This window comes from Chinchilla lanigera, unplaced genomic scaffold (genome assembly GCF_000276665.1).
Source record: "Chinchilla lanigera isolate Chin_1 unplaced genomic scaffold, ChiLan1.0 scaffold00092, whole genome shotgun sequence".
Classification (NCBI taxonomy): domain Eukaryota; kingdom Metazoa; phylum Chordata; class Mammalia; order Rodentia; family Chinchillidae; genus Chinchilla; species Chinchilla lanigera.
Window position 1 is genome coordinate 6,704,783 of NW_004955493.1, and position 14,497 is coordinate 6,719,279.

Sequence of the window (14,497 nt, forward strand, 5' to 3'; positions counted from 1 at the left end):
AAAAAAAAAAAAAAAAAAAAATCTTCACTTTCATCTCTTAGAGCTGTGCTGAGTGGTAAGAAAGAAAGTGGACCCAGTGTCAAAGATTTTACAAGTGTCTTTTCACAAGCCTGTGATGCAGCTCTTCCTATTTTCCTGTTGAGGAAACTGAGGCTCAGAGAGGTTAAGTCACTCTTCCAAAGAGTCACATGGGAAGCCACGTCCAACCAACGTCTTACTTAGACTAATACCAGAAGGTTTCCCAGGATTCAGTGTTTCCATGGTTTTTTGAAATACGTAGATGATTTCCCCCTGCTACAGCAGGGGACTAAATCCAGGCCCTGCACACTGAGCTGGATTCCCAGCTCTTTTCTGTATTTTTTGCCTTGAGACACGGTCTTACTGTTTCACCAAGTGGCCAAGGCCAGGCTCCCTCCTGCCTGAGCATCCAAGAGTGCTGAGACTACAGGCGTGCACCACCACATCTAATCTGGATGAACTTTTTAAGTTTTAGCACTGATGGATGCATGTGAGCGTGCATTAGGAAAATACTGGTTTTCCATTTGAAGTTGTGAGCGTTTCTTTTTAAAGTGCTTATCACAAAATGTTAAGGCTGAGCTGGCCAGAGCAAAACTTTAGGTAAATAACCCTTCAGGCAGAATGAGGATCTGGGGGCTGGGAATTTAGCTCAGCGGCAAAGCGCCTGCCTGGCAAGCGCAAGGTCGTGAGTTCGGTTCCCGGAACCGGAGAAAAACAAAAAAACCAAAAAAATAAATAAATAAAAGAATGAGGATCTGGCCAATAGGTCGAGGCGACTAAGTAAGTGAAATCTGGCAAATTCACAGGCAGCTTCAGGGCAAGCTAGTGGACTCAGTAAACACTTGTGGATTCAGCTGCTTTTCATACCTCGGTTCTTTTCCTCCGCCTTTCCACCTGTCACATGGATACTTACCAGAAGCCCGCCGCGTTCTTCCACTGAGCAGCACCCTGATGCTCCAGCAGAGGGGCTCGGGGTTCCGGGGCGGCCTCTTCCTCTGGGAGGGGAGAGGAGAGCATGACCCCCACCCGCGGTCCGGTCCGGTGTCTTCGGGCCGAGCGGGTCACTCCCAAGAGGGCGGGTCCGAACACTCACCCTCCGAATCAGAAAGGTGCCGCCGCGAGGCCGCACAGCATCCCATGGCATCGACCTCAGGGCCCCCGATGGGTCCACAGCCAGAGAAGGTTCAAAGTTGGCTCCAACGGGCGGAGGAGAGTCTGCGCCAGGTGGGAAAGATCAACGCCCCATTGCCGGTCCCAGCTCCAGCTGTCTGCCGCACTCGCGCCCGGCGATCCGTCAAAGGAGCCCGGGACTCGGTCTCGTGCCCTCCAGCTCTACCACGCCCCACCGGTCGGAATCTGCCCCCGCCCCCTTTAAAGCGGAGGGCCCCCTAAGGTCTGTACCTTTAAGAGCCGCTGAGCGTTCCACGCCAGGTAGCGCTCGGTCAGCTGTCATGTGACGACACACGCTGGTTCCCCTTCACGTGATGAGAGGTCCTCCCTACTTCCGGGTCTTCTCTCGGGCTTCGCTTTCGACCTCAGTGTCGGTGCACGAAAAAGGGAGAGGCCAGCACAACCACTGGTTTTACATTTGAGAAGGTGGGAGCAGCAAAATAGAGCCTTGATTAGCGGCTCCCAAGGTCGTGACGGTCTCCTGCCAACACTAGTCACGGCGTATGAGGCTTCAGCTCCTCTCCCACCACCCTTGCTTGCCAGAAACAAATATGGCCGCATGTCCACAGTCTGTCAGACCGGACTGGTTCTGGCTGAGAACAAAGACGGCCATCCTCACGTCACTCACAATTTTATCTGCGGCCCTAACAAATTGTTTTTAAAATCTCAAAGACAATACCTACCCAAGGAGTTTTCAATAATCATCTATTAGTATCTAAAACGTTAAGTACCCCTTCCCCCAAATTATCCGGGAGCCAAACCAAAAGAAACCAACCAAAACGCAAAAGTAACCCAACCTCTGGTTTTACAGATGAAAAAACTATTAAGATCCAACAAAATCAGACCCAAAGGTGACCTTAGAGACTAATTTAGCATTAAGAAATAGAGCACTAGACGCAGGGAGCCACTGAGCAGGGTGCTGCATCAAGGGTGCTTAGATCAGATTATTCTGATGCCTAAAATGCTAATTCTATGCTCTCTTAGGAAAGTGAGCCGGGCGTGCTGGTACATGCCTGTAATCCCAGCACTCAAGAGGCCGAGGCAGGAGGATCGTTGCAAGTTCGAGACGAGCCTGGGCTACAAAGTGAGCTCAAGGCCAGTCTGAACGGCAGAGCGAGACCCTGTCTCAACCCCCCCCAAAAAGGAAGTGGGGTTCACTTCACATAATCCCCAATAAAGTCACCCCCTTACCTTCTGCAGGGGTAAAGCAGCATCCTGATGCCTCTTCATCAGGACCTCCCCTGCTATGGTGTCCAACAGCCTGTCCCAGACTCTGCCAGCCCCCTTCAGGCCTTCAGAGAGCTGTTTGAAATATTTCTCTGTGGTATGTTTCCCAGATCACACAACCAATGAGAACAGGGACCTACTTAGTACCCTTGCCCAGCTGTAGAAATACAGCAGTGCTTCAAACCTGGCCTCCGCCCACAGGAACTCTCAGTGGGAGGTAGGCATAAATAACCACAATACAAAGTGCAACCAAGTTCGGTTTTGCAGTAATCAAGGGTAGAGGCCTGAGCATTGGAACCACCAAGCCAGCCCCTTTGGCCCCTTAGGGAAGCATTTGTGATATGAAAATGGAAACCGGAGCTCCCACAGCCCCCTCCTCAGCCCTCCTTGTCCCCAGGCAAAACAGGAACCAGAAACCCCAGCTTCCTCTCACAGAGTGGCTGTGGCCTGGGGGAGACGGATGTTGTGGCTGCCCCCCTCGCCCCACTGTCAAGACCTGAGTCACCTGGGCTTCAGTTGCATATGCACCCTCCCCCACCCCCATTTCTGAGATTTCCCACTGCTTACTTTTTTCTTCCCAGCATCCCTCATTCCCCTGGAGCTCCAAATGTGCACCTGAGGCCCCTGGGCGATGCATACCCATTGCTCTGCCTGGGGCGGAGGCTGCTGTGGACCTGGGGGAGGTGGGCAGGGCCTGGGTGAGCCATACGTCAGGGAGGGACAGGGGAAGAGGAAGTATCTTTAGGTCCTGGGGAAGACTGGCTTGTCTTGGTGGGTAGGGACGGTCATTCGCAGCTTCTGGACGCACAGAGACAAAATGGAGTTCCTCCGGCAATACCTCCCTGCGCTGCATCAGGCCTTAATGGGGGCACTGGTGAGAGGGGCAGAAATGCCAGAGACTTTCCATCCCATTCTTTGTGGCCTCATCTTTTCTGCTTTGAGCCTCTGCTGAGATTCCTTTCCCAGGGCCGGGCGGACGCCTAACCCAGGCTCTGCCCGGCTTCAGTCCCCTACCTCCACAACCGCAGCCCCACACTCACAGTCTAGGTCTTTGGTGTTCTCTCTGGGGATCCTCTTCTCCGCCTCCCAGACCCCAGAGTCCTCTTCTGTATCTAGCGCTTTTCTGGCCCGGGCCCCAGGGAAGGAGCTAGGTCTCCTCTGAATGCCTTTGCTCCCTCCCCTTTTTCTTCTAGGACTCCCTCAGCACCTTTGTCTCCTACCTCATGGGAGATGCGGTCCCCACTGTAGAGAGGGAGGCCCGGGAACTGGGGGAGGTGGCTGCAGGGAAGCCAGGGAAGGTTGTAGAGGAGGAAGCCCAGGAGGCCCTGCACGGCCTTGGAGGCGGCCAAAGCGAGGGGGCTGGAGGGCGCGAGGAGGCGAGCTCAGCTGCGGAACAGGTCTGGGGCTGGGGAGAAGGCAGTTCCTGCGGGCCGCAAGCTGGTAGGCAGGACTCTGGGGCCTGGGGGGCCGTCACGGCAGCCAGGGGCCTAGAGCCAAGTGTTCTCTTGGAGGCTGAGAAGAGCTCTGAGGCAGGGACTCGCGGAGACACGGGCAGTCAAGCCAAGGAGAGACAGGAGCCTGAAGAGCAGGAAGTGAACACAGGGGAGACGCTGAGAACCTGGGAACAGGAGGAGGAGGAAGAGGTCAGGGCAAGAGAGCCAGGGATGGCCAGAGGGGTGGAGTCAGGGCGGCCTGGGCATAGGGAGCCCAAGGGGCAGGCTGGTGCTGAGAGGGAGAAGGTGGCTGGGGACTGTGGGGAGACGCGGCCGGTGCTCAGGGAGGTAGTTGCAGAAGCTGAGGTGTCTGGAGCCGAAGGGCCTTGGAGGGAAGAAGGGGAGGTGGCAGCAGTGAGGGCTGACCAAAGCACAAGGGCCCAGGGGACACAGGACCCAGGGCCAGCGTCTGAAGACTGGACAACCTTGCATAAAGAAGAGGCCAGCACGGAGGTGGACAGGATAGCCTCAGACGGGGAGGAGGCCAGCACAGCCTCAGACGGGGAGGAGGCCAGTACAGCTTCAGCCAGGGAGGAGGCTGGTACCGCCTCAGCTGGGGAGGAGGCCAGCACCACCTCAGCTGGGGAGGAGGCTGACCTCCCAGGAGTCAGGGAGACAGAAGACAGGCTAGTCCCAGGAGACAGAATCTCCGAAGCTGCTAGTAGTACTGAGATCCTAGAGGAGGCCTCCAATGGAGACCAGGAAGAGGAGCCACGTGAAAAGAGAGAGGATGAAATGAAGGTTTTCCCCCAACAGCCCTGGGTCCTGGTTACTGAAGCAACAGAATACGCAGCTGAGGGCCAGAAGGCAGAGGAGGAGGCCGCAGGAGCCCAGGAACCAGAGGAGGAGGCAGGGGAGCGCTTCGCGGGTGAGACAGATCAGTATAGGAGAGAGGCCCAGAGCAGGCAAAGCTCAGAGGTCAGGGCTGATGGTGCCCATCTGCAGGAGGCCCCAGCAGAAGGGCCCCAGGAGAAGGAACAGAGGTGCTGGGCCCCGGAGGATGAGCTGGCCCCAGACCAGGAGGCTGAAGGTGAGGCTGACTCAGAAACGGCCCTGGAGGCCAGGCCCGAGGAGGAGTTCATGTGGGTGAGAGGCCAGGAGGGTCAGATGCGCCAAGAAGCAGTGGGGATGGGCTGGGGTGTCCTCAAATTCAGGGTTGCTGAAGACCAGGGCCCCGAGCTGGTGGGAGAGGCCCAGACGCCCGCAGAGCCGCCTGAAGAAGGACAGGGGAGTCAGGAGGAGCGTAGCCCAGGCCTGAGCACGGAGGAGACAGGCAGTGGGGTGAAGGAACAGCTGAGACACATAGGCTCTGTACTTCCTGCAGTCCTAGAGACAGAAGGCTGGGGATTGTGGTGGGGAGGGGACGCAGGGAGCAAAATCGCCCAGGAGGAAGGAGCAGATGCTGAGGAGGAGGCTGCAGGAGGCCTGGCCCTGGAGGCCGAGGCCAAAGGAGTCTGGGAGTCTGAACTGCCAGAGGTCCTGGAGTGTGGACTGGAGGAGGGAGAGACCTCTGTGGTGGAGAACCAGGAGCTGCAGGCAGACCAAGGGGCAGAGGCAGGGACAGGCCAGGCACTGGCAGAATCAGAGGCTGGGGAAACCAAGGACAATGTGGCGGAGGTCACTGTGCCACAGGAGGCAGACAGAACACCCAGGGGAGGCTGGAGGCCGCAGGAGGCAACTCTGAGGCTCCAGGACTGCGAGGACACGCAGGCCAGTCCTTTGGCTGCTGAGGTGGAGGAGGGCCAGGCAGAAGGGGCGGCCGGAGCAGCTCGGAGCGGGGAGCTTGGGAGGGGCTGGGAGCCTGAAGGGCAGGGAGAGGCTGCACAGGTGCCGGGGGAGGAAGAGCTGGAGGAGCGGCCTGTGCCGGAGCAGAGGGGAGACGGTGAGGGGCAGCACGGGGACCGCCGCCCTGAGGGAGAGGCAGCAAGGCCGCTAGATGTGGATGCTATCAAGGCGACTGGTGGCCAGAGGACGGAGGCCGAGGGGACTGCTCCAGCAGACCGGGAGGGCAGCCACGGCCAGGAGGGGCAGCCAACACACCAGCCTCCTGCGGAGACCACGCCGGCGCCTTCTGAGACTGCAGAGGCCACGGGAAGTGACCCAGGGGACACTCACAGCAGCTGGAGTGAGGTGAGGGCTCTGTAGTGGACCAGGGAGGGACAGTAGGGCCGGGAAGCCAGCACAGCAAAGCTCCACGCCTCCTTCCCTGCAGGCCCTGCTCCCTGGGTCCCGCCTGGACGTCTCTGCCTCCCGGAGCCGTGTGCTTCTGTCACGGAGCTCCTGGAAGCGGCGTTCACGACCCTCCTCCTGGAGGACACCTTCCCCGGAGCGGCAGGAGGACCCGCCCAGGCCCCAGCCTGAGGAGGGGCTCGCCAACCCTGAGCAGACACCTGTCCAGCTAGAGGAAGCCCCCGAGCCAAGTCCCTCACAGTCTGAAGAGACCCCAGAGCCGGTCAAGAGAAAGGTCCTGGGACACGGGTAGGCATTGGACCCTGGACTTTGATGGAGGAGGAGGAGGCAGAAGCTATGGGTTTGCAGGGACCACGCCCACAGTTCTATCTTTCTCCCGCAGGTTTGGCCTTGCACACCCTGGCATGATGCAGGAATTGCAAGCCAGGCTGGTCCAGCGGAAGCCCCAGTGACTGAGAGCCACTGTCCCGCCGGGAGCCTGCACTGCATGAGGGTCAGAAGCCCCTGGGGGGCCCTACCAACTCAGGCAATTTCCGCCACCTGCACCCTTCCCACTGTTGGAGCCGTACTTCCTGGTGTCTCACTCCTGGAGTGGAGAAAACCAGAAGGTCTGTGAAGACTTTGGACTTCAGGAATCTGACTCTTTAGTGCAGGCTGGTGGACCCTATGCCACTGAGGGACCCTCTTCTCAAGGGACCCTTGTCCTGATCACCTGAATCTGTCCCAGCTGCTCAGAAGACCACGGAAGATTGAGAGGATGGACTCTGTTCTCCCACAGTCTTCCCTCCCCGTGTCTGCGCCCCTCAGAGCGCTGTGTGGGGGTGACAGCTGTGGGTGGGGGCATAACACACTCTTCCCTTCAGCACAAAAGAAAAGGGTTCGCAGGTCTAGGGGCACCAGGTGGACTCAGAGGTGATGGGTAGCAGGCCAGCTGCCTTGACTTTCCAGAACTCTGCTGGATACTATGGCAACTGAGCTGGCCAGTCAGGGAAGGTAGACCAGAATCCTCAGATATACTGGAGCAGTGAGGGGTTCTGGGCGGCCAGAGGCTGCCAACTCCACTGTAGCCATCCTGCCCCTTGGGTGCCAGGCATCTCTTCTGTGACAAGAAGCTAAAGCAGAGAGAGGGTGAGGAGGCTTTATTAGGCACCCAGGACCGTGGCCCAGCCTGAGGATGAACAATAAATAAATCATCTCCTAAACAATAAATAAATATCCAAGAAATAAATATCTGGCGTGGACTGGAGGGGCTTTAAATTACTGGGTAGGGGCTGGGGTTGGGGCTGATAGAACTTTCGCCTGGTCTCAGGCAAATGGGTGGAGGTTGTCCTCTTGGCCAGGACTCCAATCCTGAAGTCCTAAAGGGTCAGGGAAGGGGGCTAGAAGGTCACCCCATCAGGACTGAGAGCCAGACCTGGGTGCCCAGCCCTGGACAGCAGCAGTAAGTCCCGCACGGCCCGGGATAAGAGCAGCTCCAGGGAGTGCAGCAGCTGGTAGGTGTAGAGCAGCTGGGGCCAGGACCCCTGCACCCCTGGCAGCAGCCCTGTCGCTTGCTCCTCGTCCTCTTCCTCCTCGGGGAGGTTGAATCCTGCAGACAGCCCCTGCAAGGAGACACTTGGATCAGGCTGCGGCCCAGCAGCAGCAGGAGCGACTCTTAATTCCTTTCTTTTTTTGGTGGGGGCGGGTACCAGGAATCGAAGTCAGGACCTTGCGCTTGCTAGGCAGATGCTTGTGCTGCTGAGCTAGATCTCTGACCCCCTCCATTCCTTTCTTGTGCCCAGCTCTCCTAATGACGTCAGTGGCCACAAGACCATCATTTCCCTGGACAGCCCCTACTTCACCTCTCCTGTGTGTATCATCTCATGTCTCACCTGACTTGGCTCAAGAAGACTGTAGCTGTGGAGCATGACAGTGCTCACCGAGCTGGGCTACTCCTCTAGGACTGCCCTGGGGCTTGGGGTCCAGGAAGTTCCTTTCTGCCTTTAAGGATGCTCTCAGGATCAGAAATGGGCAGAGGGGTGACGTAGCTAGTTTCCCTGTTGCTTGCATTTTCTATTCTCCTTTTTAATAAAATTTATATTGCCCTTTGAAAGGTTCAGGAGAATCCAGGTGATGTCAGAGTAAGCGGGAGAAAGGAACCTGTCTGGCTATAGATACTGCTGCAGCCCGAAGCAGTTCTGGGTACTTTAGGGCTCTTGTCTCACTGAAGAGGAACCCCTACGAGTAGGCAGAGACTTGCGGGGCAGAGCTGGGGCCAGATGCACCACACGCATGCGCACACACACACACTTCTAAGAGCTGAAGGTCTCCTTCCAAACTTAATGGGGGTGGCTGGGAAGATAGCTCAGTGGCACAGCACCTGCCTGGCAAGCACAAGGTTCTGAGTTTGATTCCCGGTACCAAAAAAAAAAAAAAAAAAAAAACAACGTTAATTGGGGAGTGCTTGAAAGGTGGCCTGCGAGCCACAATTTCGTGTCCACCTCTGAGGGTCGAGGCGCGTCCACTCACCTGGAAGCGCAGATGCCGCTGCAGGTCTCGGAGATCGAGCCTCACTGCCCACAGCCGCATCCTCTCCGAGCTGGTCCAGGCCCCCTGACTCCCCAGCCTCCTCAGCAGGGCATGGAAGGGCTGAAGAGCCATGGAGAGGAAGCACAGTCGCTCTGGGTCCTGAGAAGGGGAGGGGAAGGGTCAGGAAAGACCCCCTAGGCCGGCGACGGCCCCCCTCAAACCCCGCCGCATCTCCACGCAGGTCTCATTCCTACCCCAACCTGTAAGCGCCTTCCCGTCGCCATAGTTACCCCCAAGCCCATCTCCACGCCTCCCTCCTCTCCTCCCCGCTCTTCCCACCCACCCCGACTCTGCCTTCAGCACCACGCCACACCCTCCTCCTGCCGCCCGGCCCCATCACTCTCCACCCACGCCCTCCTCGCCTCTGCAGCTGGGCTTCCAGCGCTTCTCTCTCCAGCCTCTCTCCCACCACGTTCCCCTTCTTTTCTTCTTCTGCCCTTCCTTTTCCTTCTTTTCTCTCTTTCTTTCTCCCTTCCTCCCTCCCTTCCTTCTTTCCTTCCTTCCATCCCCCCCCCCTTTTTTTTTGTCTTTTTGAGACAGGGTCTCCCTGTGCGGTTCAGGCTGGCCTTGAGCTCACTTTGTAGCCCAGGCTGATCTCGAACTCACAAGGATCCTCCTGCCTCAGCCTTCCCAGTGCTGGGATTACAGGCCGCCCGGCCTCCAGCTTCTTTATGTTCCAGCTCAGACTCAGCCCATCCAGACACCATCCCCGAATCTATCTTCCAACCAACACCCACCCAAGTCCCAGCCAGATTGCTAACTCCCTGACTGGCCCGAGACCCTCACTCACAGAGAGCCGGCGCCAGGCCTGGAAGGTCAGGGACGCGTCGGGGAGCTGCTGTTGTGGGGGCAGGAGGTCCAGGCGCACTCCCGGCAGGTGTGATTCAGCCTGAGGGGGCAAGGTACGTTAGCGGGGTGGGGTGGGGGAGGAGTCAGGGGCTGGGCCTCCCTGTGCCAGGGCCAGCTACACTGGACGACTCACAAAGTGGCGGGCCTGGCCCTGAACCTCCACAAGCAGCTTCCTGGCAAGATGCAGGCTGACGGTGAACTCCACATGCAGCTCCTGCACACTCAGGGTGGGCCTCCCTGGGGACCTTGGGAATCCCCAGACACTGGTTTGCACCAGGAGCAAGGAGCGAAGCAGCAGGCTGAGCCCTGGAAAGACAAGGAGGGGGAGAAGCAGAGGGCTCGAAGCCTGACCGGGTGGCCTGTGCCTGTCAACCCGGCACTCGGATGGCTGAGGCAGGAGGATTGCTGTCAGTATGAGACCACCCTACGCTACACAGTGAGTTGAAGGCCAGCCCGGAATAGTAAGACTCTGTCTCAGAAGACCAAAAGAAAACCACAGAAATAAAGAAAAAAAAAGAGGAGGGTTTGAGAACTCCAGAAAGGAGCTGGGCATAGAGGCTCACATCTATAAACCCAGCACCTGGAAGGGAAGGTGACATGTCTTTCCCAAGTGTGGGCTGTGTGCAAACTTTGTGCAGTCACTTCCATGGGCATCTTCAAAATGCCCCTTTAGGGCTGGGGATATAGCTCAATGGCACAAGCGCCTGGCTGGCAAGTGCAAGGTCCTGAGTTTGATTCCAGGTACAAAAAAAAAAATGCCCCTTTAGAACCACAATGGAAGACGGATGTGGTGGTGCACACCTGTAATCCCAGCACTCGGGAGGCTGAGGCAGGAGGATTGTTGTGAGTTCGAGACCAGCCTGGGCTACAAAGTGAGTTCAAGGTCAGCCTGAACTGCATAGCGAGATCTTGCCTCAAAAAGTCAAAAAGACAAACAAATAAACAAACAAAAAAAAACAAACAACAAAGAACCACAGTGGTGACCATCTCTGGACAAAGTGTGCACCTTCACAAGCAGATCCTGGGCTGGTTCTTGACCCCACTGCCTCACTTGGCCAAGTGCCTGTTCAGTGGACAACCTGAGCAACATGGGCACACGGCTGCCTGTTTACTCTTCTTCTCTCCCATTTTTCTTTTTTTCTTGCCTTTTTGAGACAGGGTCTCGCTATGCAGTTCAGGCTGGCCTTGAGCTCACTTTGTAGCCCAGGCTGGTCTAGAAATCCCAAGGATCCTCCTGCCTCAGCCTACTGAGTGCTGGGATTGCAGGCGTGCACCACCACGCCTGGCTGTCTCCATTTCTCAAAGGAGGAAAATGAGGCTCAGGGAAGTGGCCTGACTGAGAGTCAAATAGCCAGACCTGTCTAACGTGTGCTTTCCCTGGGAACTCAGCGGTGGCAGCCACTTGTCCCAAGGGTGGGGACACTCTGTACTGCCACGGATTCCTTGGGCTCAGCCAGACGGCTCTGATGCTTTGAACTGGCCACTCAGGCCCCAGGGATGGCCTGGCAGATTGGCCCAGCCTCCCATAAGGCAGGTAGGTCACACTGCACTGGGGCCCTCCGGGACAAATCCCACAGTACAGCAGTGGGAGGGCCAGGCCACCTGCAGGGGAGGAGGCCCTGGTCTGCCAGGCCGAAGCTCTGTTCCTGGTCTTCCCTGAGTAAGTGCCTCTTATCTCTGCACCTCAGGCCCCATCTATAAAATGGGGGCGTTAGACTGCCCATTTTTTTGTTGTTGCTGTTGTTTATTTGTTTTTGTTTTGTTTTGTTTTTTGAGACAGGGTCTCATTATGTAGCCCAGGCTGGCCTCAAACTCACAGAGATCTTCTTGCCTCAGCCTCCCGAGTGCTGGGATTACAGGTGTGCGCCACCATGCCCGGTTTAGACTGCCTAACTTCTGAGGGTGCTTCAAGCCTTTTCCCTGGAAAGAGGAAAGAGGGGCAGCTCCGGGAAATGAGCAGGGTTCAGTGGTTTCTTCCTGGGGGTGAGAACGTCCAGCAATCATGGAAGTTACACAATTCTCCTCGAAACCCAAACTAAAAGCGATCCCCCAAGCCCATCTGGACCCCTGCGCCTCTCCAGGCTCTTCCTTCCCTGTCTGTTCATGATCTTGACACCCCAGCTCTGCTCCTCAAAGTGGCCCTCAGCAGAGGTGAAGGGGAGGTGCTTCTGGGGCAGCCACTGTCCCCACGGATTTCCAGAGGGGGTGGGCAGTATCCCAGATTATCTCTTGGGTTCAAGTTGCGTGGCTTGGAAGCCACTGAGGCCCTCTGGCACCCCAAAGACAAGGCAGAGCAGGACCGTTTTTAGCTCTATGCTGGGGGCAGAGTGGGCACCCCAGGCTCTGGTGAATGCTGTCCATCCAGAAGGAGCTGTGCCGCCTCCTTCCTACCCTCTTCCTGCATGAGGCCTGGACGCCAGCTCCTCCCTACTCCTGTAGCCGATCTTGGGTCCCTGGCCCTGCTCCTTGAAGTTCTCTCCTCACCCTTCAGCCCTCGCCCTCCCTGGCCCTGTCCCCTGCCCCTGTCCCCCGCCCCGCTGCCGTCAGCCCGGGATCCAGCCCTGAGTGCTTCAGCCCCCAGCTACAGGTTGGATTCCCTCCAAATCTCAGACGAAAGACCCTTGACTCAGTCAGGGACTGGCTTCTTGGCCTGAGACTCGACCTGTGCCGGGCCCCGCAGCTCTTCCTCTAGCTGACCTCTGTCTCAGTCTCAACCATGCTGTCCGGTCCCCAGTCATGCACTCCAAACCATTCTCTTAGTCCCGGTCCAGCTCAGATCGCACGTCCAGCCCTCCCCGTTCACAGCGTCCCTGCCCAGCCCCGGCCCAGCACGGCTCCACCGCCCCCGCCCCCGGCCCCTCACACCGCTCTCATTTCCCCGCTCCAGCCAGCCCGAATCCTTTGTCTTGGCCAAGCTGCTGCCCCAGCCACCCCAGTAAGGGCTCCACCAAGCCTCCCAGCTTCCGCCCAGCCCTGGTCTCTGACTCACGCCAACCAAGGTCGCCCGCTGTCTGGCCCATGTCAGGGCCCAGCCTCCTTGTGCGGCCATCTCCTGGGTAGGGGGGTCTTATACTGGGGGCTGCACCCGGTTTCACTTTCCTTCCTGGTTGTACTTTCAGCTTTGTATTCAGTCAGTCTTCCCTCTTGCTAAAATGGGGAAACGTAATTTCCCTTCCTGGGTGGGGGGAGGCACGCTGGGGGGTGCGGCGGGAGGCTGGGGTTTCTGTCAATCCGAGCTCCGGACTTCGCGGCCGAGCTCCCGGCTCCCGCGCCCCCTCAGCTCCTCAGCCTTGGGGACGCCGTCCAGCTCTATCCCTGAGGGTCCCACACGCTCCGACCCCTCCTGCTTCTGTGCCCGGTCACCGTCATGCATCCAAGAGCATCGCCAGTCTACTGTCCTTTGAAAGACGGATGGCCAGGTAAGGGGATTTCCCACCAGGGAGGACCGGAGTTCTGAGTCATCGTCACTCTTCGGGTTTACCAGATGCCTGGCAGGGGGTGTGGTGAGAGGGAAGTCAGAGCTCAGGGGTGACTGGGGTGAGTCTTTGAGTGGGGCAGGCAGGGGCTCCGTGTGAAATATCACAGCTGGCCGTGGAGCTCTCCAGGGTGGATAAAACCAGGCCCAAGGCTCCATCCAGGGCCAAGCACTGAGACTTTGGCCACAGTATCCCCGGAGTGGAGCTCAGTCTATACCCAAGGTCGGGTCTTGATCTACGGCTGGACTCAGAGCCTAATCTGGAGCCAACAACCCTACTCTGTCTGTTTGGGGTCGGAGCTGTCCACGACCTGGGCCTCTGCTGTGGTTGGCCAGGGGTAGGGCTCAGAGCTTCGTTAGTCTGTCTGCGGCCACGGTTCAGACTGAGGCTGTGATCAGGTGAGGACTCGGGCTTGTGCTGGGACAGGAGCTCAGGCACGGGTCAGGGTCAAGGGTCCTCCGTCTGTGGCCAAGCTGGGGCTCGTGAGGTTAGGATCTGCTCTCTGCCAGGATGCACAGCAACCGCCGTGCTTCTGCCCCGCAGAGCCCTCTGTCAGGGCAGGGCACACGTGCGTGCGGACCCTTCCAGCTCAGCCCCGCCCTCAGCCACACCCTGGATTTCCCATCTTCAGGGAGAGGATGGGAGTTTCTCGTCTTCCCCAAGGCTTACTACTGCCACTTTCCTTTTGGGACTTGTGGGGTTTTCCTGCTGGGTCCCTGCGATGAGACAGAAACCAAGGGGCTTCCCCTTCCTGTGCCCTGCTCCTCAGCCCTGCCTGCGTGCTACCAGCAGGGCTGCCGGGACGGAGTGCAGGCGAGTATCCCGTATGGGGCGCTGCCTCGGGCGGGTCAGAGGACCACTGGGGTGGAGGTGAAGCCGGCTTTCCTTTGCAGGCGTCCCAGTGTTGGCAGTTCGCTTCTCTACTTCCCTTGCAGCTGGGGCTCACCGCTGCGTGTGTGTGTGTGTGTGTGTGTGTGTGTGGCGGGGGGTCCATATATCCCAAGACATGATGAGGACAGGCAGGGGCCTGGCTGGTCCTTCACGCACCTCTAAGCCCTGCTACCACCCTAGAGGCAGGGCCGCCCTGCTCACTCTCCGACCGCAGGGTCCCCCTTCTGCCCTCTCCACTGCCCCTCCCTCTCCAGTGCCTCCCCACTCCTGAACCCACTTTCCCTGGCTCTGACCACAGCCCACTGGCGCTCCCAGGCTTCTCTTAGGGCTCCCCCAAGAACCCCATCCCTGTCGCTCCCTCTGCCCTTCAAGGGCTCCAGCTGATCCTGTCACCCTCCCTCTGCTCCAGCTCCTGCAACTTTATACTTGCAAGCACACGTGGGGGGCTGCCTCCTGCTTCCTTGCCGCTGTACAAGCTGTGCGCTCTGCCAGAAAGCGCCCCCTACCTGCCTTCTGGGGGTGTCCCTCTCCCTGACCTTCTCTGAATGTGTATCTTTGTCATTGGCTTCCCTTTTGAATCCTTTGTCCCTTCCTGCCGCAAACCTTGTCTCAAAT

At 58.1% G+C, this 14,497-nt stretch overlaps 3 protein-coding genes across 3 annotated transcripts in view; 1 reads left to right on the forward strand and 2 right to left on the reverse strand.

Annotated features, from left to right (window-relative positions):
- Window positions 1–3,067, reverse strand: part of Cln3 (ceroid-lipofuscinosis, neuronal 3) — an 11,330-nt gene extending 8,263 nt beyond the window's left edge. The window contains exons 1-5 of the mRNA XM_005405173.2: window positions 2,983–3,067; window positions 2,380–2,490; window positions 1,420–1,594; window positions 1,112–1,233; window positions 932–1,013 (exon numbers count right to left, since the gene is read on the reverse strand). Coding sequence (XP_005405230.1) covers window positions 932–1,013; window positions 1,112–1,157 — 128 coding nt within the window. The 5' untranslated portion in view covers window positions 1,158–1,233; window positions 1,420–1,594; window positions 2,380–2,490; window positions 2,983–3,067. The remainder of the gene's footprint in view (window positions 1–931; window positions 1,014–1,111; window positions 1,234–1,419; window positions 1,595–2,379; window positions 2,491–2,982) is intronic.
- Window positions 3,068–3,134: 67 nt separating this feature from the next.
- Window positions 3,135–7,326, forward strand: Apobr (apolipoprotein B receptor). The gene is made up of 4 exons (XM_005405171.2): window positions 3,135–3,289; window positions 3,609–6,038; window positions 6,121–6,386; window positions 6,481–7,326. The coding sequence occupies exons 1-4, from the start codon at window positions 3,233–3,235 to the stop codon at window positions 6,548–6,550; spliced, it is 2,823 nt and encodes a 940-aa protein (XP_005405228.1). The 5' UTR covers window positions 3,135–3,232; the 3' UTR covers window positions 6,551–7,326.
- Il27 (interleukin 27) lies at window positions 7,223–12,635 on the reverse strand. The gene is made up of 5 exons (XM_005405170.2): window positions 12,505–12,635; window positions 9,649–9,821; window positions 9,457–9,555; window positions 8,607–8,765; window positions 7,223–7,699 (listed from the first exon to the last, which is right to left on the reverse strand). The coding sequence occupies exons 1-5, from the start codon at window positions 12,533–12,535 to the stop codon at window positions 7,478–7,480; spliced, it is 684 nt and encodes a 227-aa protein (XP_005405227.1). The 5' UTR covers window positions 12,536–12,635; the 3' UTR covers window positions 7,223–7,477.
- Window positions 12,636–14,497: the final 1,862 nt, after the last annotated feature.